Source organism: Hyla sarda, chromosome 3 (genome assembly GCF_029499605.1).
Source record: "Hyla sarda isolate aHylSar1 chromosome 3, aHylSar1.hap1, whole genome shotgun sequence".
Taxonomy (NCBI): domain Eukaryota; kingdom Metazoa; phylum Chordata; class Amphibia; order Anura; family Hylidae; genus Hyla; species Hyla sarda.
The window spans coordinates 196,894,506-196,920,032 of NC_079191.1; the positions used below are offsets into that span (position 1 = coordinate 196,894,506).

The window sequence follows — 25,527 nt, forward strand, 5'->3', positions numbered from 1 at the left end:
TTGGCGATTTCAGGAAAAATTCAATTTGCAACGAATATCACCACAATTCTATTGCGCAAATCTCTTCATTAAACTCCATTTAGTGCGGGCCAGGTTCCAGGACATCTAAAATGGCAGATCCACATGTGAGGACATGGAAAAAAAGAATCCTGGCAAGGCGGGAACAAGGGTAAGTGGGATGACCCTGAATCACATGCAGCATGCAGCCTATCAGCAGCCAGTCACCCCTGTGATGTCACAGCCCTATATAATCGGCCGCCATATTGCAGCCAGTCACTTCAGCCCTTTAATGCAGAGAGATAGATAGGGACAGACAACGTTGTGTGTTGCACAGAAAAGCCTTTTTCCAGCAGTGATTCACCTCTTAGTCAAGTCAGCATTCAGTTGCAGAGAGAGAGGAACAGAGAGCAGTGTGTTTTGCACAGAAAGGCATTCTTACTGCAGCAATTCACCTCACAGTTACTGTCTACAGCATTCTATTACAGAGACAGAGAGCAGTGTGTTGCACAGTGTGTTGCACAGAACAGCAGCAATTCACCTCAAGCACAAATTCTGCCTAGAAGCACTGATTGGGAAGGGAATGAGATTGAGAGAGAAAGTGCAATTTTGGGTGGAGTACACAGCGACTGTGTGTACTGCTGGTGTTGTGCACAAATACTTTTTTAAGCATACAGTAGCACATTTTTCTCCCCTCATAAGTGCATACCACATCCGTACATCTAAGTGGTGTACTATTTTGTAGCTGTTAAAATCTCAAGGGCCTACATACTGTGAAAGGCCAGGCAAAATTACTCACCAGCTGGTGTACACAAATACTTTCTTAAGCGTACTATAGTGCATTTTTCTCCCCTCATAAGTGCATACCACATCCGTACATCTAAGTGGTGTACTATTTTGTACCTGTTAAAGTCTCAAAGGCCTAGACACTGTGAAGAGCCAGGCAAAAGTAATCACTGGCTGGTGTTGTACACCAATACTTTTTTAAGCATAGTGGAGCGTATTGTACTCCCCTCATATACACACTAAGTAGGTCAGGCAGATAAGCGCCAGGATGTGCACAGAGGAGTGGCAGAGGCCTAAATTCATCAGGCAGAGCTCACAGCATATTAGGGGCGAGTGGCAGCAGGAGTCGCAATGAGAGGCCTGAGCTCCCAGTATCAGCTAGTGGTCGTGTCTCGACCAGCAACCCATTTGCCATCATCGATTGGCTAACACGGTCATCCACTTCATCACAAGTGACATCTGACACCACCAGTCAACAGTCATGGGTTCCTCAGACACAACCCTCAGTTGGCATGGCCCGCAAACAGTGCCTATCCTCCCATTGCCTCTGTCCTATGCTGTTCCCTCCCCCACAGAAGTATCTTATGCTGTGGGTTCAGCTCCACTATTAAGTGAGGACAATCTAGATTACAGTCAGCAGCTACTGCCCATCCAAGAATTGGAGGAGACATCCGCCGCTTCCTACAAGGGCAAGTAGTGATGAGGAGAGTGGCGTGGGAGGTGGTGTTGCAAGCATTCAGGCTCCTGAAGCAGACACTGTTGAGGAACCTGAGGAGGACATCAGTGACGTGCAGACACAACTCAATGATGATGAAGCCGATCACACTTGGGAGCCGGGTGCAGAAGGGCCTTTATCATCATCAGGAGAAGAGGGTTGCAGGTTCCCCGTGAGGCAGCAGCTGAGCCAGCAAGGTGGTAGCATGATTGGCAGTCACCATGGTGGCAGAAGTGGAAAGTCTGGAGCCAAACGGGCCTAGGGTAGACCACCTGGTTTGCGGCAGCCTACCTTACCGGGAGGTAGTGAAACAGGGGTTCCTGGAGTCGACGGCAATTCCAATCAATCAGTGTGGACTGTTGGTGAAAAAATCAGCCACTCAGTGTGGCATCAAGCATCTGGAGGAGGTTAACCTGGCCACATGTAAGAATGTTGGCACAACGGCCCCGTGTCAACATGTGCAGCATCACTATAAAGCGGTTTGGGAGAACCGTGGCTCTGATGTTTTGGTCCAGCCTGCTGCATCACCCAGTGGAACGCCGCTCCCTGTTTCAGGCAGCCTAGGCTCCACCACCTCAGCCGAAGGGAGCTGTGTGTCACACCCATCTTCTGTCACTCCAGATGCTCCTGCTCCTCTGACTTTGAGTCAGTCATTCTGCCAGCAATCCATCGGCGAAGCCTTGTCCAAGAGAAAACAGTATATGTCCAGTCATCCAACGGTGCAGAAGCTGAATGTGCTCCTGTCCAAGTTGCTGGTGCTGCAGTCCGTCCCTTTTCAAGTGCTCCTTTCAGAGAACTGATGGCTTGTGCCGAGCCGAGGTGGAGTGTGCCAAGCCATAATTTCTTTTGAAGTAGGAAGTACCGGCTCTGCACAATTTTGTGGAACAGAAGGTGGACCAGTCATTGAGCCTGTGTACCAAAGTGCACTGCAGCACCGACATGTGGCGCTATAACTACGGTCAGTGACAATACATGTCTTTTACAGACCACTGGGTAAATGACCAGCAACTTGGACAGGTCACACCGCTTCTGCCTCCACGCTCTCAGGCTGTTAGTCCTGTGACAGTGTGTGACTCCCCCTCCTCATCCTCCACCATGTCCTCAGCCTCCGGACAAAGGCTCAAAAAAAAAGGATCCCAAGGATCACAGACCCAAGTGAAGGGTAGGTATAGCACACCTTAAATTTCGAGCAACTCAGCCCATTAGAACTGGGTAGAAAGGACAAGTCTCAGTGCCCCTCCAGGATACCATGTGTGCAGGGCACTTCGGTGTCATGCAGTTCTTCACATGGTTTGACTTGGCGAACGGAGTCACACAGGGGAGGAACTGCTAAAAGTCATTCATCAAGAAATCGAATTATGGCTTACTCCACAAAAACTGGAAATGGGGACCATTGTGAGCGACAACAGGAAGAACATATTTTCTGTGCTGCGACAAGGAAGCCTGAGACATGCGCCCTGCATGGCACACATGTTCAATCTGGTTGTCAAGTGGTTCCTGAAGTGTTACCCCCATTTGAAAGACATCCTAACAATGGGAAGGAAACTTTGCATGCACTTCAGCCACACATACAACGCAAAGCACACCCTCCACCTTCCACTGCCATGGCATCTGGGGAGGGGAGGGGTGGCAGGAGCTGTACCAGCTCCATCAGCAGCAGCCTGAGTCTACAGTTGCTGATGAGGAGCTGTTAAAAATCTTATTAGCCACCAGCCCTTCCTGACGAAGCTGGGGTGACAGCGAAACGTTGGAGGTGCTGGCTAATGCTCTGTTTTTTTAATTAGCAGCCACTAACAACTCCCCATTAACAGTTCATCATATTCCAAGATGATGATTACTGTGCAATTGTTCTGACATGAATTGCAGTTACTACTATATTACAAGGGGAGCTGATCTGAGGCTGTGATTTTAAATAATTAGTGGTGTAGATTACATCATAAGGGAAATTACACATTACTATTTAGTTTAATATTTTAATAGGACAAATAAAAGTTATATTTTAGGAGGAACTTAGTTTAAGGGTTCCCCCTAGGGGGTTTCCCCTAAAATAGTTGTGAACACACCTTGAAGATCCGCTGGACTTCTGGGCAGCCAAATTCGATTTGTGGCGGCAACTAGCAGAGTTTGCCCTGGAAAAGCTGTCCTGCCCGGCCAGTAGTGTACCATAAGAGCGGGTCTTTAGTGTGGTGGGGGCCATAGTAACCATGAAGAACTCGTCTGTCCACAAAAAATGTGGAGAGACTGACCTTTGTGAAGATGAATCAGGCATGGATCAGCCAGGATTTCCATCCACCAATGCCTGATGCATCAGAGTAGATTGACCATGGTACCACACCTTCACTTCACAAATATGGATAGTGATAAACATATTTAAGGTGCTGCTCCCAAGTTAAAGACATTCTTCCGCATCAGACCTCAAGTAAATATTGAGGATATGCATTACGTAAACATAACTTTAAACAATATTCTTAAGATAAAAATAAAATACATGTACCCAAAATCTTTTTTGAAATCAAACAAAAGTGCAAAAACACCATGTGCCACCTACACCACCAAGTATTGATGTGATGCAAAGACCTGTAAAAGGTGAAAGGGAACAATGTATGGTTCATTGTAACTGGTGGCGGTAAAAAATTCCCCTGTAAGGCCCTACTCTTGCATTATTAATTCCCTTCTTGGCAATTGTTACCCTAAAAAGGGCAGCCCCACACAGGAACTACTCCCTATTTTCCCCTACAAACACTGCAATTTCCCAGGGTTTTTAGGTTGAAATAGAGAGAGGTTCCTGTGTGGGGCTGCCCTTTTTAGGCCAAGTAACACTTGCCAAGAAGGGAATTAATAATGCGAAAGTAGGGCCTTACAGGGGAAGTTTTTACCCCCACCGTTTACAATGGACCATACCTTGTTGCCTTTTACCTTTTAGTGGTCTTTGCATCCTATCAATACTTGGTGGTGTAGGTGGCACATGGTGTTTTTTCCACACCTTTCCTTTTGTTTTATTAAAAAAAAAATTTGGATCCATATATTTTTACTTAAGCATATTATTAAAAGTTACGTTTTAGTCAATACGTACTTGTGCACACTAACACTTTTACAAAAGAGACTGTTTACTCGTTTACTTCTGCCTTGCTGCCTCAGTGACTATTCTGATCCTGCCACCCGCCTAATGCCACACATCTGATGCCAAGTTCTCCTTTTTTCACCCACCTTTGTCACCGGGTACTGGTATTACTACCCACCCCACCACTCTGTCACTGGGTCCCTTTCAGGACTCCTGATGCTGCTGATGCCAGCTCCAGGCTGTCTCATTCTGCCACATATGTTCTCCTCATGCTGATGCCACCTCCCCACTATGGTCTCCTCATGCTGCTGCCACCTCCACACTGTGTCATTCAGGCACTATATGGTCTCCTCATGCTGCTGCCACCTCCACGCTATGTCATTATGCCACTGTATGGTCTCCTCATGCTGCCGCCAACTCCAGGCTGTGTCATTCAGTCACTAAATGGTCTGCTCATGCTTCTGCCACCTCCAGGCTGTCATTCAGCCACTTTATGTTCTCCTCATGCTACAGCAAGCTCCAGGCTGTGTCATTCAGCCACTATATGCTGCCGCTAACTCCAGGCTGTGTCATTCAGCCACTGTATGGTCTCCTCATGGTGCCGCCACCTCCACGCTGTGTCATTCAGCCACTATATGTTCTCCTCATGCTGCTGCAAACTCCAGGCTGTATCATTCATCCACTATATGCTGCCGCCAACTACAGGCTGTGTCATTTAGCCACTATGTGGTCTACTCATGCTGCTGCCAACTCCAGGCTTTGTCATTTATCCACTATATGTTCTCCTCATGCTGCCGCCACCTCCATGCTGGGTCATTAAGCCACTATATGGTCTTCCTATGCAGCCACCACCTTCACGCTGTCATTCAGCCACTATATGGTCTCCTCATGCTGCCGCCACCTCCACAGTATGGTCTCCTCATGCTGCTGCCACCTCCACACTGTGTCATTCAGGCACTATATGGTCTCCTCATGCTGCTACCACCTCCACGCTGTGTCATTACGCCACTGTATGGTCTCCCCATACTGATGCAACCTCCAGGCTTTGTCATTGTGCTGTTCTGCTACAGTGATTCTAATAGCGACACCTCTGATCTGCATGTCATACTGAATAAAAGTATTATTTCACTAACCCAGTACACACCCAATGCGTGTTACAGCAAGGCAAAGTGTTCTACACCCCTATTGAGGCTTTTTGTAGGGCAGAAATAGCCATTTTTAATAGCGATTCGCCGCAAAAAAAATTAGCCCGAAATACATTTTTTGGGAAAATTCTGCGAATTTTTCGAAAATTCGCTCATCTCTAGTGATGTCAAGATCTTTTCTGTTGGCTTTTTACCAATTCTCAAAGACGAGAAGGAAATTCTGATTTTTAATGAAATTGAATGCCTATTAAAGGAAATCTGTCATCAGAATCACCCGCACTAAACCTGTTACACAGGCTTGTAGTGCGGGTGATCCTGATTAAAACACTCCTTACCTGGTTAAAAATGGTTCAGCGCTTCTTAAGATATCTATATTTTTAGTTTTCTGTTATTCCCTGGCTTGGGACTCAGTGGGAGGTGTTATCATCTGGGACTCGGCCACACGTCATTCTAGCTGGGCGGAGCTGCCGCCCGGCTCATGAATATTCATGAACTTATCCTCCTGGTCTAATTCTGTTTGTGAATTAATACACCCTCTGTCCCTCCCTTCCTCCCACCCCTGGCTTTTCACTTATGCAGCCCGTTTTCTTACTTGTATAGGGCCGCAGCTTGAGTGAAGCCGGGGGGAGAACGCCGCTTCCGGGTGTACGGAACGCGGCGCATGCGCGGCCCTCCACACCAGACCGAGAAAGAAGAATTAGACCAGGAGGATAAGTTCATGAATATTCATGAGCCGGGCGGCAGCTCCGCCCAGCTAGAATGACGTGTGGCCGAGTCCCAGATGATAACACCTCCCACTGAGTCCCAAGCCAGGGAATAATAGAAAACTAAAAATATAGATATCTTAAGAAGCACTGAACCATTTTTAACCAGGTAAGGAGCGTTTCAATTAGGATCACTACAAGCATGTGTAACAGGTTTAGTGCGGGTGATTCTGATGACAGATTTCCTTTAAGGTACACTAGTGAACCTCCTTATATGGCTCCATGTGAGGCTAGGCAATAATACAAATTTGTGCAAGACCCTTATGTGATATTTAAGAGCAAGTGGAACCCATACATTTAGAGCTTTAGTGGTAGTTCTTTAGTATGCAGTTTTGTACAGAATAATATTGTAAGCTGTGCAAAGTGTTGTGTGCATAAATTTAAGCTGCATCATTTTTGGTAACATAGAAAAGAGTCAATTCCTCCTCTTGAGTGATAGGTATGATATGTCACTTTGATGGATACCACAATCTGATATTAAATTATCATTTTGTTACTAGAGGGGTACTACAGTACTTCAAAACGTACCCCCATCAACAGGATTGGGGATAAGCATCCGATCATGGAGGATCTGATTCCTGGGACCCCTGAAAACTCCATAATGGGGTCATGTATCTCCCTGTCCATTAAACTGCATTTCTGCACTCACTCCATGCATTTTTTAATGGGAGCGAATGGATTCAAGCATCTCCAGCACTACCATAGACAGTGCAGCAATGTCAACATTCTACTTCATGTCAACATTCTGCTTCATGCACACAGAGAGACTGCGGTCCGATTCTGGAGAACGCAGTAGGTCCCAGTGGTCGAATCCCCCACGATCAGATGACTATCCCCTATCCTGTTGATAGGAATAACGTTTTGAAATGCCTATTTAATCCTTTTAGGAGCAAGCGTTTTTTCCACTTTTGCACTTTTGTTGTTTGGACAAAATTGAAAAAAAACCTGCAATTTTCTAAATTTGGGGGGCTTCCGTTTCTACACAGTACATTTTTCTGTAAAAATGACACCTTATCTTTATTTTGTAGGTCAATATGATTAAAATGATACCCTACTTATATAGGAAAATGAAGGAGATCGGATCCAGCTCAATGCAGGTAAAATCGGGTTTAATCCATAGGACAAGGAAGGAACAAGTTACGCGTTTCAAGCGCTGCAAGCTCTCTTAGTCATACAGCGCTTGAAGCGCTTGAAACGCGTAACTTGTTCATTCCTTGTCCTATGGATTAAACCCGATTTTACTTGCATTGAGCTGGATCCGATCTCCTTCATTTTCTCATTGGCTGGTGCCGTCCAGCGCCCGGATCCGTGCTCTACTGTCTGGGGCGGGGTGAGCTGGCTTTCACCTTGTTTGCCTTTCCTACTTATATAGGTTTGATTTTTTTTTGTCAGGGGCCGACCAGGGACAGGGAGAGTGAGCTCTAAACTGGCCCTAAAACTGGCTCTCCCGACCTACTTGCCCATCCACCCTAACCGGTGGATCGACAACTGGGCGCCATTGCCTCCCTGAACTAAAGTGCAGAGGCCTAATAAAAACATATACTAATAAATAGTCGGTCATAAACCAGAAACAAAACAGGAACATAGAACTCTATAGTATTAAGTTCAGAGGACTCAGTGGTTGTGAACAGAGGACACTATAGATTAGCGGTCATGAACAGAACTCCAGATATTTGAATAAAGAACTAATAAACATATAGAGTTCAAAACACCAGACAGGAAAACGGATAAGTCTGAACATAATCCTGAACAAAACAGGAATAAGCTTAATCCTCTAGAAAAATATCCCATAGACAAAGGAATAACAATACCCTCTGAGTCCCCATGGACAGGTAACAGGGAAGCCTAAATACACAGGATATACTTATAGAACACTATTCACATTGAACACAAGACAAGAATAGCAATCCCTCCGAAAACCTATAGTAGACAAAGAGTCCCCATGGAGTGGTAACAGGGATCTAATATAGGACACTGTTCACACTGGACACAAGACTTGATACCACACTCCACTAACGAAGTACCCATTAATAATAAATCCAAATAGGCTACTGGCCATCGGCACACTCACCAATGTGGTCAGGATGCTGGCCCAGTAGGAAAACAGAAATATAAAACACAGAACTTCATATAAACAGATACAAGAGAAAACACAGTGTGAACAGACACATAGCAGAAAAGATATACAAATCCTAAAATCGACTATACAAACACAGATTAAAATCTATTATCAGCATGCCACCTTACATAGGCTAAAACCAGAAAATACTAAGTGCATACTAAAACAGAAATAGTAGATTAAAAGCTAAAAAAAAAATGTTTCACCAAGAGCTCCCAGCAGCATGTCCAGCATGTTAGCAAGTCAGGATGTGATGAAGTCAATCACCAGCCCAGAGGCTAGACTGAGCTGACATTAAGTATACACACCCTAGGAGCTATTGGCTGAAAAAACCAGAGTCATTAACTGTTCCCTGACCAGGGAACATAAAACTGTTCACACAACCAAACCAATAGCTGTGTGTGAACACAGGCCAATACAGACATGACAGTTTTACTTCTGGAAAAAATCATAACTACATGCATGAAAATTAATACGTTTAAAAATGTCCAGTTCTGACCCCTATAACTTTTTTTTTTTCCGCACACAGGGATGTATGAGGGCTCATATTTGCGCCGTGATCTGAAGTTTTTATTGGTACCATTTTTGTTTTGATGGTACTTTTTGATCACCTTTTATACATTTTTTTTATGATATAAAAAGTGACCAACAATAAGCAATTTTGGACGTGTATGCCATTGACCATGCGCTTTAATTAATTATATATTTTTATAGTTTGGACATTTATGAAGGCGGCGATAACACATATGTTTATATTTATTTTTTACATAGTTTTTTTTATTGGAAAAGGGCAGTGATTCAAACTTTTATTAGGGAAGTGATTAAATCACATTTATTAACTTTTTTTTTTACACTGTTATAGCCCCCATAGTGACCGACCTGTGATATGACGTGGGGTCAGCTCATGACCCCGCGTTATATCGCGAGAGCGGGTGCCCTTCATCTTTAACAGCTTAATACATGTTGACAAAAATGTTTACAGCCACAAAAGGGAACCTGTTTGTATCACATACTATTTTATAAAGGAATAGTAACTCATTTATATAAAAAAATAATAATTTCAAAATGAAAAACAGTAGTTGGGTGAATAAGAGTGATCCTTGCAAGATTTTAATGACAATTATGGACATTTATCAACGCGTTTAGTCAGGTTTTCTTTACTATAATTGTCGCAAAATTGTCGCAACTGCGACTACGCGATTTTTCATGCAACATTTTGACTGGAAAGCGAGAAAAGCAAGTTTTCCAAAAATTTACTATGTAGTAATAATTTTAAAATGGACTACGGGTAGTCAGGTATTTATTAACTGTGACAGTCGCAACTGCGCAAAAAAAAGTCGCAACAGGGTTAAAAATTTACTAAATTTACTCCAACTCAAACATGGAGCAGAAAAAGCTACTACCAAAGTAAAAAAGGAAAAATTGCTTACGTGAAAGAAAATTATCAACAGGCTGAGACTAGTTGATAAATAAGTTACACATAAGCAAAAAAAAAAGTAAGGAAAAAATTACTAAAATAAGGAATACATAAGCAAACATTGATAAATGTCCCTCAATATTACTATGCAATGGACCAAGATTATTCGGGGTTAATTTGCAACACTTTCTTGTTGTATAATGTGTAATTTTATTGATATTTGCTAATCTCTAAGAAAAGAATACATAGGGGGTTATTTATCAAAAATGGTCTTGGCTAGATAACTTTTGTTGTTTGTCTAGATGTGTTTTCTACCACCAGTTTCATATCATGTCTACCCTCCTTCTGAGGAGCTTGTTTGTGTGTGTGTTTGACTTTATTTGTTTTAGTTTTAATTTTAAAGCAAATTAACGTCTAAAAGAAGGTCCACAAAGAGAATCTCACATTTAAATAGAGGTTTACCTTGCTGCAGGCCGGGGGAAAAAAACTGTTTGAGAGAGGGATGTTTTAGTTGAACAGATATATATATTTTTTTATTTATCTATTTTACCTTTCACTTTTTTTATTTTGTTATCATCACTTTGTCGTATATTTTTTTTTAACTTGGGCACATGAAATTTTGAGATGCTGACCATTGCTAACAATCTTATTGTGTCTTACGTCTTTACCATTCCTTTTTTGTACCTTAAAAAATATATCTCATCTTATATATAAAAGGAGAAGACCTGACTCACTGACTCATCCACGCCCAGCCTGAACCCTTGGACCTAGAAACCTGAATTTTTGCACAGGTGGTGTTTTTAAGATATAGACAAGGAATAAGAAATGATTTTTCGAAATTCCACCCTTAAGGGGGTGAAACATTTTTTTTTTTTTTTTTTTTTAGTCTCATTCAAGTCTATGGGAAATATATGTTACTGCATAACTTCCAAATGGCTGGAGATATTTCCATAATACTTGGTCACATGTTACTTATATGTCCACTTAAAATATAGGATAGTTAATTTAACCCTTAACTACCCCCATTTGTGAGGGATCGGGGTTTTTGTTTAAAGTCCCATGCAAATCAATGGGAAATGTATGTTCCCACATAACTTCCGTATGGTTGAAGATATTTCAATACCTTGTACACATATTACAGGTCGGGATATGAGGACGGGATGGGAGGTCGGGATATGAGGTCAGGATAGAAGGTCAAGATAGCAGGTCGAAAGAGGAGGTCGAAATAGGAGGACGGGATGATCAGGATAAGATGGTCAAGATAGGAGGTCGAGTTAGGAGGATGGGATATGAGGTCGAGATAGGAGGACAGGATATGAGGTCGGGATAGGAGGTAGAGATAGGAGGATGGGATAGAAGGCGGGATAGAAGGTCGGGATATGAAGTCGGGATAGGAGGTCGAGATTGGAGGTCGAGATAGGAGGTTGATATAGGAGGACGGGTTAGGAGGACGGGATAGGAGGTCAGGATAGGAGGTCAAGATTGGAGGTCGAGATAGGAGGACGGGATGGTCGAGATAGGAGGTCGAGATAGGAGGACGGGGTAGGAGGTCGGGATAGGAGGTCAGGATAGAAGGATGAGATCGGAGGTCGGGATAGGAGGATGGGATAGGAGGACAGGATATGAGGATGGGATAGGAGGTCGGGATAGGAGGTCGAGATAGGGGGATGGGATAGGAAGTCGGGATAGGAGGTCAGGATAGGAGGTCGGTTTAGGAGGTCGAGATAGGAGGATGGGATAGGAGGACGGGATAGGAGGTCGGGATAGGAGGTCGGGATAGGAGGACGGGATAGGAGGTATAGATAGGAGGACGGGATAGGAGGACGGGATAGGAGGACGGGATAGGAGGATGGAATAGGAGGTCGAGATAGGAGGACAGGATAGGAGGACGGGATAGGAGGCCGGGTTAGGAGGTCGAGATAGGAGGACGGGATAGGAGGACGGGATAGGAGATCGGGTTAGGAGGTCGGGATAGGAGTATGGGATAGGAGGTCGAGATAGGAGGTCGAGATAGGAGGACGGGATAGGAGGTTGAGATAGGAGTTCGAGATAGAAGGATGGGATGGTCGGGATAGGAGGTCGAGATAGGAGGTAAAGATAGGAGGTCAAAAAAGGAGGTCGGGATAGGAGGATGGGATAGGAGGACCAGATAGTAGGACGGGATAGGAGGTCGAGATAGGAGGACGAGATAGGAGGTCGGGATAGGAGGACGGGATAGGAGGACGGGATAGGAGGTCGAGATAGGAGGACGGGATAGGAGGTCGAGATAGGAGGACGGGATAGGAGGTCGAGATAGGAGGATGGGATAGGAGGACGGGATAGGAGGTCGGGTTAGGTAGTCGGGATAGGAGTATGGGATAGGAGGTCGAGATAGGAGGTCGAGATAGGAGGACGGGATAGGAGGTTGAGATAGGAGTTTGAGATAGAAGGATCGGATGGTCGGGCTAGTAGGTCGAAATAGGAGGTAAAGATAGGAGGTCAAGATAAGAGGTCGGGATAGGAGGATGGGATAAGAGGACGGGATAGGAGGACGGGATAGGAGGTCAAGATAGGTGGTCGGGATAGGAGGTCAAGATAGGAGGTCGGGATAAGAGATCGGGATTGGGAGGACGGGACAGGAGGATGGTATATGAGGTCGGGATAGGAAGTCGGGATAGGAGGTAAAGATAGGTGGTCGAGATAGGAGGACGGGATAGGAGGTCAGGATAGGAGGACAGGATATAAGGTCGGGATATGAGGTCGGGATAGGAGGTAAATATAGGAGGTCAAGATAGGAGGTCGAGATAGGAGGACGGGATATGAGGATGGGATAGGAGGTCGGGATAGGAGGTCGGGATAGTAGATCGGGATAGGAGGTCGGGATCGGAGGTCAGGATAGGAGGTCGAGATAGGAGGTCGAGATAGGAGGTCGAGATAGGAGGATGGGATAGGAGGACGGGATATGAATATGGGATATGAGGACTCTTGGCAATATATAAGCAGTGTGAGAAGGCGGGTTCCTCTACGTGCAGACTCGGTAAAAGTCCTCAAAGGATGTCGATCTTCAATTCCATGAAACAGCAGATGTAATGTTTCGGGTTGTTTGGATGCCCGTAGACTTTACCCAGAGCGGCCTCATTACTATAGGATCTTAAAAAGTAAATCTATGTTACCCCAAATTTAGCGCGAGCGAAGCTGCTGGCAAAAGCTCGCTCTTTCATATGGACATCTGATTTACTTTTCCTTTGCATGTTTTTTTAAATTTTTAACTTTTTATATATTTAAACATTCTTATTCTCTACCTTATTCTCTCTATCCCTCTCTTTCACTCTATCTGATGATTTTTCTTTTTGGAAAACAGACCGGAGTAGTAATCTTTTTTTGACCTGGTCAGGAGGTGGTCTAGATTTGTGTTTTTTTGCACCAGTTGCGGCCAAATTTGCGCAAAAATAAAAAACATGCAGATAACAAATTTGCAACCATTGCATCCATCACTTCAAAAAATAGTATTACAACACCAAAAGGTCAAAATGATGGATTTTAGAACTTTGGGAGGAAAAAAAGAAAAAAAAAGAAAGAAAAAGAAAACTGCAAAATTAAATTATTTGCAAATGTAGACCAAAAAAAGCAATAAAACACACTGATAAACAACCCCCATAGTGTTTTCTGTGTTTATTCATCACACCAGAAAAAAAGCAAAAGAAAAAAGAACAATACTACTTCATGTTTTAGAGAATGCAAAATTAGCCTTCGAAGGCAGTCATCACTGCTTTCATAACCTCATGCTGGCATCTAGGATTATTATGTGCATTTTCTTGACCATCACGATTTATGCTTTATTGTTTGCAAGAAAAGGTCAAAACCTGTTTAAATTGTGTCTAGAGAAATCGCCAAGAATTTTAGAGAGCAAGCATAACAAGTGTTCAGTAAGAGAAAGACAGAAAATGAGAAATGATAAAGGGAAAGGTATTTATTTATCCCATGCACATTTTTGCACGGTATTAACATGGTTCCCTATAGAAGATGACATAATAGATTCTAGTGCATCTGTTAGATTTCTTCTGGGGTACCAGTCTAGGAGTTGGAAGAGTTCTTCCATACTCTTGACTGTAGATAAATGTGTATTTTACTCTTTAGCTCCCTATCTGTGCAGAATTAGAGCTATTTAGTTTTAAAAAAGATGGCTTAAGGGCGACCTAATAACTATGTATAAGGGGGTAGTACAGAGATTTCTCCCACAATCTATTTGTACCCAGGACTGTATCTATAACAAGGGGGCATCCTCTTTGTCTAAAGGAAAGAAGGTTTCTACACCAGCACAGACGGGGGTTCATTATTGTGAGAGCAGTGAGATGGAGGAAGTGGTCATGATTAACTCAATAAAAGGTGCCAGGACGCATTTCTGGACATTAATAAGATTATAGGTTATGGATACAAAATGTATAGGGACAGATTAGAGATGAGCACATTTTTTAAATATTTGATTCGCCAAATAAAAAATTAAAAATTCTCTGCAAATTTGTATTAGTAATGTATTTTATAAAGTGTGTGTGTGTTTCACTTTTTTTCATTTCATTTTTTTAAACATTTTTTAGGTAATACTATTACTCCCAGCATGGAACAGACTGTTTCATAATGGGAGTAGTAGTATGTGTGTTAATAGACTGATCACCTGTCAGGAGTGACACCTGCTGTTATATGTCCTTAACTGCAGGTTCTACTGCTCCCAACATGGAGCACACTCTGTGTCATGCTAAGAGCTGTAGTACCTGCATTAATAGACAGATTGCAGCGGGTGTCACTTCTGACACCCAATGAGATCGCCCTGAATGTATAGGTCCCACTGTAGTATGAGTATATGCCGTATATATACCTATTATTCATATTTCCCGCAGAGACCTGTGATTGGCTGAAACCATCTGGACAATTACAGCTCTCTGCGGGAAATATGAATAAGTGATGTGAATTCTATTCACCTCACTGGCCGGCCGGAGTATAGTGCAGAGATGGGAGTACAGGAGAAAGCCACTCCATCTCCATCCATAGAAAGGACAATCACATCGGACATCAGGAGTGACACCCGAGGCGATCTGTCTATTAGTACAGGTACTACTATTCCCATCATGGAACAGTCTGTTCCATGCTGGGAGTAGAAGTACTACCTACAAAATTTAAAAAAATAAAGAAACAAAAGTGAAACACATATACACACACTTTATTAAACACAATATTAAAATACATTACTAATAAAAAAAAATGTAATTTAAAAAAATATATATTTATACGTTTAAATGGCCCCTTTTCTACATTTTTATTATTGTTGGCTACATTTTTAGGTCCTGGACCGCCCACATAAATTGATCCCTGTTTAGAAATTAACATTAAATAATTTTTTTTTGTCTTTCAATTTTCGGGAGCGGGCAGGGACCAGAAAATTCAGAGCTCAATATTAAAAATGAATGAGGAGTGCATTTCATAATTTTTTTTTCTAGTTTTCATTCTAAATCATAATTTTTTTTTTATGGTCACTTTACTTTTTTAGCCCCATTATGGGGCTAAATCCGCCCAGCCAGATTTATTACAGATCAAATCCACAATGAATTCACATTGCTGCTGATTTTGCTACGAAAAAATCCCTCTGCTGATGAATCCATTGAATTTTTTTCTTCTATTTACCTAACCCTAACCAAATCCGCAGTGACACGTCCAACAGATTTGCATGATTTGTTACTGATGGGATTTTAAGGATTTTTCTAGGAAGACATTGCACATTTATGACTGTGGAAAATCATGTGAATGTACTGCTGACATTTTTCTGTTCTTGCTATTATTTTTAGTACAATTGTATGCCTTTATTATAATAGTGAAAGTATAATATGCAACTGCAACACATAGGGGTGTTTTTTTTTTATATGTGTTTCAAAATATGATTTAATGGAACATCTTAATATGTCACTACCTTTAGTATGGATTCTGTGTTATTTTAATGCATGCTTTTAATGTAAAAAAATGGATAAAAAAAAATCTGACAAGCAGAAACTGCTGAGCTATTTTTACCACGGAGTTAATGTTTGTAGAAACAAACACACTGGACTACTATGGTTCTTTCCTCAGGCATGTTGAAAACTGAGTAGCGTGACAAATAATCTCAGAATCCTAGATGTGTGTGTTTAATATAAATCTTTCACTCTTATTCACAGCTCCTTATGAAATCTGCCCTGAGGACTATTTGATGTCTATGGTATGGAAAAGAACCCCAGCTGGAGACCTGGCATTCAATCGATGTCCTCTTAATGCTACTGGTAAATGTCCCTCTATTAATAAATATATATATATATATATATATATATATATATATATATATATCATAAAATGTTGCAGTATCACTGCATCACTGGACTAATACGGCTACTCAAATTCACTACACACATACATATATATATATATATATATATATATATATATATATATATATATATTAGCAGTAATATACTTTTCTATAGGACTATATGAGCAGTGTAAAGAATAAATGTTTACTAGGTCCCATCCCCATTTACAAACACAATAATTGCAGCCATATAATAATCATTTCTACAAATGTATAAATGGAATATATTGTGCAAGTCATTTCCCCAATGTTATATAGCTAAATAGAGTCATTTACGAGATTGCCGTTTGTATGATTTCAGCATTGCTATTGAGGCTAACATAAATATTTTCTGCATCCTGTGTGACTCATAGGCACCACTAGCAGACGCTGCTCGCTCAATCTTCATGGCGTAGCCTTCTGGGAACAGCCAAGCTTTGCAAGATGCATATCAGCTGAATACAGACACTTGCAGCTTTCAGTAGGTGCAAAGCCAGCTTTTGTCCTTGTTATGTTTAATTCCTATTATGTCGCCGGGTAGAAAATGTAACTCATTCATATCTAGTCCAAAATGCAGCCTAGACTAAGCAAGGCAAAACAGCTCTGAAGTCAGATTAGCAGAAGCACAACCTTAATCACTGCAAGTCAATTTCATTTAGCCTTTCCGGAAAGGAACAGGAATAATGAGTATACCGTATTAATTCTGTCACATTGGGTTTTCTGGTAAAAGCCCGCTATGTGCTATTTTAATCAGAAATGAAGTATTTTTGCACTTGTCTCCTCCTGGTCAGTTATTGGACATATGATTTGTTCATCGGTGTGGAGATCTTAGGTCTCTCTGTAATTCTGGGAAATAGAAAGGAGACAGAGAGCACTTGTTGGTCCAGTAAGAAGTGCAAGCGCCAAACATGTTCATTAACCCTATAAAAATGGGTTCACCAAAGCTATTGGTAATGCTTGTGTATTTTATTCATTAAAAGTACAAGACAGAATTAGACTGAATGGGATTTATGTAATAATTATATTGATCAAACTGCTTAAAAAGCAATTGTGACTTATATAATGAGGATTGTGTAAATCGTATTAGGATTTTAAGGCCATGTTCACACGACAGAATTTCCAAGCGGAATCTGCCGGTAAAATTCCATTTGGAAATGGCACTGCATTGATTTCAGTAAGATTCTGCATTGTGCGCACAGCAAAATTTTCCTGGCAGAAACATCTGCAGCAGGAATCCTGATTTCGACATCTACGGAAACAGTGAAAATGTTCATTGTTTCTTCATATTCCACTCATATTGCAGACTATGGAGACGTCGCATTTCCCAGTGGTCCTAGTGCCTGCAGAACATGCAAATTTGCACAATGTCTGGTCATGTTTTCTGGATGGACATTACGTAAATTTTCCACCATGTGAACATAGCCTAAGAATCTCTGAGGTTTTCAGTGTCCATATAAAACCAGAAGATCATAGGTCGCGTGCATTCATATAATTCATGTAATATCAAGGTTACTTCTAATATTATTAAAGCTAAATCCAATATTTAGCAAAGATCTGTGCACAAGACCTTTAATGATGAATGGGACTCAAATGACACTGCCCAGCATGGCCTGCACCTCCCCACCCTGGAGATGAAGATCACACAGGATTGAAGTATTGGACTTACATTTTCACTGGTTACTGTCAATTTATTAAACTTCTGACATGTCAGAGTAACATGTTAGACGTTTATATTTGTGAGAATTCTTGTGCTAAAACCCCAACCAGTCACTAAAAAGAATGGGCAGAAGAAGAGCCATTTACCCTTTAATTTCTGCAGAGAATGAAAGGGGTTTCCTTGGAAAGCCAAATATGCAGTCTACGGATTTATAAAAAGTCTATAAGACTTTCCATAGATCCATACAATGCTCAATCTGTTGTCTGAGATGAGTTAACCAGTGCACAGTATGAATGGTGACAACATGTGCAGCACCTGGAAACTACAATTACTCATTTTCACTATGACATATCAAGAGTTTATTAAAATAATAGGTACCCTTTAATACTTTATAGTATAGGCCACATTACTCCTTATAATAAACAGCTCAGCTGCTTTAGAACCTTATTTTGCATTGTAAAGCCATGTTCATAGGTTGGAATTTCCACATTTCTGCACAAATTTCGTTCATCAAGCTTGACCCATTCACATAACAGAATTTGCATGGTGGACATTCCACCACAGAAATTCCACATTCTGCTAAATTTAAAGACCTTTTTTTTAAAAAATGTTAAGGAATTGCAGGCAGAATCCCATTGAACTTTTAAATTTCAGAAGAATTCAGAATTCCACGGAAAGATTTGTGAAATAGAATTTGAGCGGAATTGCAGATTATTGGTCATGGGGCCTTACTGTGGGCATTAGGCTGTTTCCTCTTGGCAGTTTTTTTTCTTCTTTATTTTAAACCCACTACAGTTTTTGAGCCGAATCCAGAAGTGGAGCTAAAAGTAATGGAAAATATAAAGGAAGAACTTAGACTTATTCCACCCCCTGGATCTACTTCTGAATTTGGCTCAAAAACTGCAGTGGCAATAAAAAAAAAAAATAATAAATTGCCAAGAGGAAATGTACCCTTATGGTGTGGATAAACAGCCCTATGTGGATCAATAATGCTTTCAGTTAAGGTCAATAAACCCATGCTTGGAATGGGACATGGGGGCCATAGTACATAATACAAGTCAAAAAAGGCTTCCAGCATCTAAGATGTGTTTACTGAGGTTTGGCAGAAGGCATATATATCAATTATTTGGATATGAGGATGTGATATTATTTTCAGACATGTCGATGGAAAACTTCTACTTATGCTAATATGTTAAAAATGTTATTCTATAATTGATCTTAATGCTTGTTTACATGGGCAGTTGTAATTGGAAACAATTTACTTTACTTTGTTTTATCCATGTGTGATATGATTCACTTTTAAAACTTTATCAGCTACACTAATCTGTACCACCTTACAACCAAAAGCAATTCACCATTTCATAGGATTACTCCATGACCTACCTTTGACCTATAGAAGTTTTTATATTGTCAGCAAAATTCTCACACAGACTGTCATGATGTTTGTCAGAAGATCTGGACAGGCTTTGAGAGTATTCATTGATGAAATGCATCATTCATTCAAGTGTCATGATCACCTTAAAGGGGTATTCCAGGCAAAAACTTTTTTTATATATCAACTGGCTGAAAGTTAAACAGATTTGTAAATTACTTCTTTTAAAAATTCTTAATCCTTTCAATAGTTATTAGCTTCAGAAGTTTTCTGTCTAACTGCTCAATGATGATGTCACGTCTAACTATTGGAAGGATTAAAAATGTCACGTCTAACTATTGGAAGGATTAAACATTTTTAATCAAAGTAATTTACAAATCTGTTTAACTTTCCGGAGCCAGTTGATATTTAAAAAAAAAGTTTTGGCCTGGAATACCCCTTTAAGTAGCAAGTACCTAGCCAACATCTTAAGTTCCACGCAGAGTTATGTTAGCATTGCATGAATAGCTTAGAGCTTTATCATTATATAAATAGCTTAGATTTTAATACATTTTAAAGTGTGGTCCGGGCTGGATTGAGATTGAGGAAAAATTTGTGACAACTTTAAATTGTTGCAAGTGATAAATCAGCTAGTGTCCAGAACAGAAGCAAATCCCCATAGCAAACCTCTCTGGACAGTTCCTGACATGGACAGAGGTGGCAGCAGATAGCAACATGTCTGACTGGAAAGACAACATGACTTGCTTCAGGTTATACAACAGCTGAGATTTTTAACCCTTTAAGGACACAGCCAATTTTCACTGTAGGACCCGGCCATTTTTTGCACATCTGACCACTGTCACTTTAAGCATTAATAACTCTGGGATGCTTTTACCTTTCATTCTGATTCCGAGATTGTTTTTTTGTGACATATTCTACTTTAACATAGTTGTAAAATTTTGTGGTAACTTGCATCCTTTCTTGTTGAAAAATCCCCAAATTTGATGAAAAATTTGAAAATTTTCATTTTTCTAACTTTGAAGCTCTCTGCTTGTAAGGAAAATTGATATTCCAAATACATTTTTTTTATTCACATAAACAAAATGCCTACTTTATGTTTGCATTATAAAATTGACGTGTTTTTACTTTTGGAAGACACCAGAGGGCTTCAAAGTTCAGTAGCAATTTTCCAATTTTTCACAAAATTTTCAAACTCACTATTTTTCAGGGACCAGTTCAGGTTTGAAGTGGATTTGAAGGGTCTATATATTAGAAATACCCCACAAATGACCCCATTATAAAAACTGCACCCCCTAAAGAATTCATAATGACATTCAGTCAGCATTTTAACCCTTTAGGTATTTCACAGGAATAGCAGCAAAGTGAAGGAGAAAATTCACACTCTTCATTTTTTACACTAGCATGCTCTTGTAGACCCAATTTTTGAATTTTTACAAGGGATAAAAGGAGAAAATGTATACTTATGTTTGTAGCCCAATTTCTCTCGAGTAAGCACATACCTCATATATCTATGTAAATTGTTCGGCGGGCGCAGTAGAGGGCTCAGAAGCAAAGGAGCGACAAGGGGATTTTGGATAGTACTTTTTCTGAAATGGTTTTGGGGGGCATGTTGCCTTTATGAATGCCATACCATTTTGGAAACTAGACCCCTTGAGGAACGTAACAAGGAATAAAGTGAGCCTTAATACCCCACAGGTGTTTCACGACTTTTGCATATGTAAAAAAAAAAAAAAATTTTCACTAAAATGTGTGTTTCCCCCCCCCCAATTTCACATTTTTGCAAGGGTTAATAGCAGAAAATACCCCCCAACATTTGTAACCCCATCTCTTCTGAGTATAGAGGTACCCCATAAGTTGACCTGAAGTGCACTACGGGCAAACTACAATGCTCAGAAGAGAAGGAGTCATATTTGGCTTTTTTAGAGCAAATTTTGCTCGGGGGACATGTCGCATTTAGGAAGCCCCTATGGTGCCAGAACAGCAAAAAAAACACCACATGGAATACCATTTTGGAAACAAGACCCCTTGAGGAACGTAACAAGGAATAAAGTGAGCCTTAATACCCCACAGGGGTTTCACGACTTTTGCATATGTAAAAAAAATTATTTTTTTTCACAAAAATGTGTGCTTCCCCCCAAATTTCACATTTTTGCAAGGGTTAATAGCAGAAAAGACCCCCCAAAATTTGTAACCTCATCTCTTCTGAGTATGGAAATACCCCATGTGTGGACGTCAAGTGCTCTGCTGGCGCACTACAATGCTCAGAAGAGAAGGAGCGCCATTGAGCTTTTGGGAAATTTTTTTTTTAGAATGGAAGTCAGGGGTCATGTGCGTTTACAAAGCCCCCCGTGGTGCCAGAACAGTGGACCCCCCCACATGTGACCCTGTTTTGGAAACTACAACCCTCACAGAGTTTAATAAGGGGTGCAGTGAGTATTTACACCCCACTGGCGTTTGACAGATCTTTGGAACAGTGGGCTGTGCAAATGAAAAATTAAATTTTTCATTTTCACGGACCACTGTTCCAAAAATCTGTCAGACACCTGTGGGACATAAATGCTCACTGTACCCCTTATTACATTATGTGAGGGGTGTAGTTTCCAAAATGGGATCACATGTGGGTATTTATTTTTTTGCGTTTATGTCAGAACCGCTGTAAAATCGGCCACCCCTGTGCAAATCACCAATTTAGTCCTCAAATGTACATGGTGCGCTCTCACTCCTGAGCCTTGTTGTGCGCCCGCAGAGCATTTTACGCCTAGATATGGGGTATTTCTGTACTCAGGAGAAATTACATTACAAATTTTGGGGGTCTTTTTTTTCCTTTAAACGCTTGTGAAAATAAAAAGTATAGGGCAAAACCAGCATGTTAGTGTAAAATGTTTTATTTTTTTACACTAACAAGCTGGTGTAGCCCAAACTTTTCCTTTTCATAAGGGGTAAAAGGAGAAAATGCCCCCCAAATTTTGTAGTAGTGCAATTTCTCCCGAGTACGGAGATACCCCATATGTGGCCCTTAACTGTTTCCTTGAAATACGACAGGGCTCCAAAGTGAGAGAGCTCCATGCGCGAAATGCTGGGAGTTGTTGTTTTGCAACAGCTGGAGGCTTTGTTTTGGAAACACTGCCATACAATATGGTTTTAATTTTTATTGGGCTGGGGGGGGGCAGTGTAAGGGGTGTATATGTTGTGTTTTACTCTTTATTATGTGTTAGTGTAGTGTTTTTAGGGTACATTCGCACTGACTTGTTACAGTGAGTTTCCCGCTAGGAGTTTGAGCTGCGGCGAAAAAGTTGCCGCAGACCAAACTTGAAGCAGGAAATTTACTGTAAGCCTGCCCGTGTGAATGTACCCTGTACATTCACATGGGGGGGGGGCAAACCTCCAGCTGTTTCAAAACTACAACCCAGCATGTACTGACAGACCGTGCATGCTGGGAGTTGTACTTTTGCAACAGCTGGAGACACACTGGTTGGAAAACCTTCAGTTAGGTTCTGTTACCTAACTCAGTATTTTCCAACCAGTGTGCCTCCACCTGTTGCAAAACCACAACTCCCAGCATGTACTGATCGCCGAAGGGCATACTGGGAGATGCAGTTATGCAATAGCTGGAGGTACGCAACTACAACTCCCAGCATGCCGAGACAGCTGATTGCTGTTTGGACATGCTGGGATTTGCAGTTTTGCAACATCTGTAGGGCTACAGTTTTAGAGAACACTGCAAAGTGATCTCCAAACTGTGGTCCTCCAGCTGTTGCAAAACTACAATTCCCAGCATGCCCTGACAGCAAACAGTTGTTACGGCATGCTAGGAGTTGTAGTTTGGCAAAATCTGGAGGGCTACAGTTTAGGGACTAATATGTAGTGGTCTCAAACTGTAGCCCTCCAGCTGTTGCAAAACGACATATTCCAGCAGGCCAGAACAGCTGTCTGGGCATGCTGGGAGTTGTAGTTTTGCAACATCTGGAGGGCTACAGTTAGAGACCACTGTATAATGGTCTAAAACTGTACCCTCTAGATGTTGCTAGGCAACTCATCGGCTTCCGTCGGATTCAGCCGCACGTCATCGATGCCCGCCGATCTCCGTCGCCCGCAGCCTCCGTCGCCCGCCTGGATCGGTAAGTGGATCTTCGGCGCCGGTCCCCGTCGTTTCCCCGTCCTGCCCCGCCTATTGTGGGAGGGCAGGACGGGGAAAACGAAAGTTAACCCCCCCGCCCCCGATCTGCTATTGGTGGTCGCGTCTAGACCACCAATAGCAGGGATAGGAGGGGTGGCACCCGTGCCACCTCACTCCTATCGCTTCAGGGGGATCCTGGGAGTCTTAGACACCCGCGATCCCCCTTACTTTCCGGGTCACCTGGTCACTATAGACCCGTAATGATCCGGAATCGCGCAAATCGTAACTGTACTCATGGGTCCTTAAGACCCAGGGTGTCGGGACGTAACGTTACATCATGGGTCCTGAACGGGATAAACATAGGTAGTTTACAAATATGTATTACTTTCTGTAAGAAAATAAGAAATGGAGGAATGCAAGTGAGAAGGCCAAAAAAAAGTAAAGAAAACTCCCAAAAGAAAAAAAATTGGGTCAAACCCTAGTTTAATAAGACATTTCTGTGGCATGTGCAGAGATCAAGCACGGGGCCTAGACTTTCTAGATACAGCCTGGAGTTGGTGGCAGCATGAGAACATATAGTGGTTGAATGACCCAGCACAGGGGTGGCGTCAGCATGAGGAGACCATATAGTGGCTGAAAGATGCAACGTGGTGGTGGCGGCAGCATGAGGAGACCATATAGTTGCTGAAAGACACAGCCTGCAGTTGGTGGCAGCATGAGACAATCATATAATGGCTTAATGACACAGCCTGGAGTTGGCATCAGCACGAGGAGAACATATGGTGGCAGAATGAGACAGCCTGGAGGTGGAAGTAGCAGCAACAGAAGTCCTAAAAGTGATCCAGTGGTGCAGTGGGTGGCAATACCAGTACCCGATGATGAAGGTGGTTGAAAAAAGGAGAACTTTGCATCAGATGTTTGGCATCAGGCGTGTGGCAGGATTGGAATAGTAGCTGAGGCAGAAAACAATTTCTTTTGTCACAATGTTGGTGCACACCTGCTGGTGTTGTAGACAAATACTGTTTTAAACGTAGAAGTGCCAGGACATGCACAGAGGAATGGCAGAGGCCTAAATTCTTCAGGCAGAGGTTGCAGCAGACTAGGAGCATGTGGCAGCAGGAGTGGCAGCGAGAGCCTTGAGCTCCCATTATCAGCTAGTGGTCCTGTCTGGACCAGCAACCCATCTGCCGTCGTCGATTTGTTAACACTGTCATCCACTTGATTACAAGTGACATCTGATACCCCGAGTCAACAGTCGGTGGGTTTCTCAGACACAAGCCTCAGTTGGAGTTGTCCCTGTCCTCCCATTGCCTCTGTCCTTTGCTCTTCCCTCCCCTCCAGAAGTATCTTATGCTGTGGATTCAGCTCCACTATTCAGAGAGGACAGTCAGCAGCTACTGCCCAGCCAAAAAGTGGAGGAGACATCCGCCGCTTCCTATGCTAGGCGAGCAAGTAGTAATGAGGAGAGATACATGGAAGGTGGTGTTGCCAGCGTTCCAGCTCCTGAAGCAGACACTGTTGAGGAACCTGAGAAGGACATCAGTGACTTGCAGACACTTGTTGATGATGTTGAAGCCGATCGCAATTGGAAGCCGGGTGTAGAAGGGGCTTCATAATCATCAGGAGAAGAGGGTTGCAGATTGCCTGTGAGGCAGCAGCTGAGCCAGCAAGGTGGTAGCATGGTTGGTAGTCAGCATAGCGGCAGAAGTGGAAAGTCTGGAGCCAAACGTGTCCGGGGGAGACCACCTGCTTCGCGGCAGCCTACCTTCCCGAGAGGTAGTGGAACAGGGGTTCCTAGAGATGCCAGCAGTAGCAGTCAATTAGTGCGGACTGTTGGTGGGAAAATCAGTTACTAGGCAGTGTGGCAGTTTTTCATCAAGCATCCAGAGAAGGTTAACATAGCCACATGCAAGATGTGTCGGTAGAAGGTGAAGCGTGGTCAGGGCCCCAACGTTGGCTTCATGGCCCTGCATCAACATATGCTGTGCCACCATAAAGCGGCCTGGGAGAACCGTGGCTCCGATGTGGTGG

At 42.3% G+C, this 25,527-nt stretch overlaps 1 protein-coding gene across 9 annotated transcripts in view; it reads left to right on the forward strand.

Moving 5' to 3' along the window:
• ADGRB3 (adhesion G protein-coupled receptor B3) overlaps positions 1-25,527 on the forward strand; it is an 889,024-nt gene that overhangs the window by 450,004 nt on the left and 413,493 nt on the right. For all 9 annotated transcript variants that reach the window (XM_056565824.1, XM_056565820.1, XM_056565821.1 and 6 more), the window contains 2 exons: positions 16,184-16,285; positions 16,725-16,831. In XM_056565824.1, the coding sequence (XP_056421799.1) occupies positions 16,184-16,285; positions 16,725-16,831 (209 nt within the window). The remainder of the gene's footprint in view (positions 1-16,183; positions 16,286-16,724; positions 16,832-25,527) is intronic.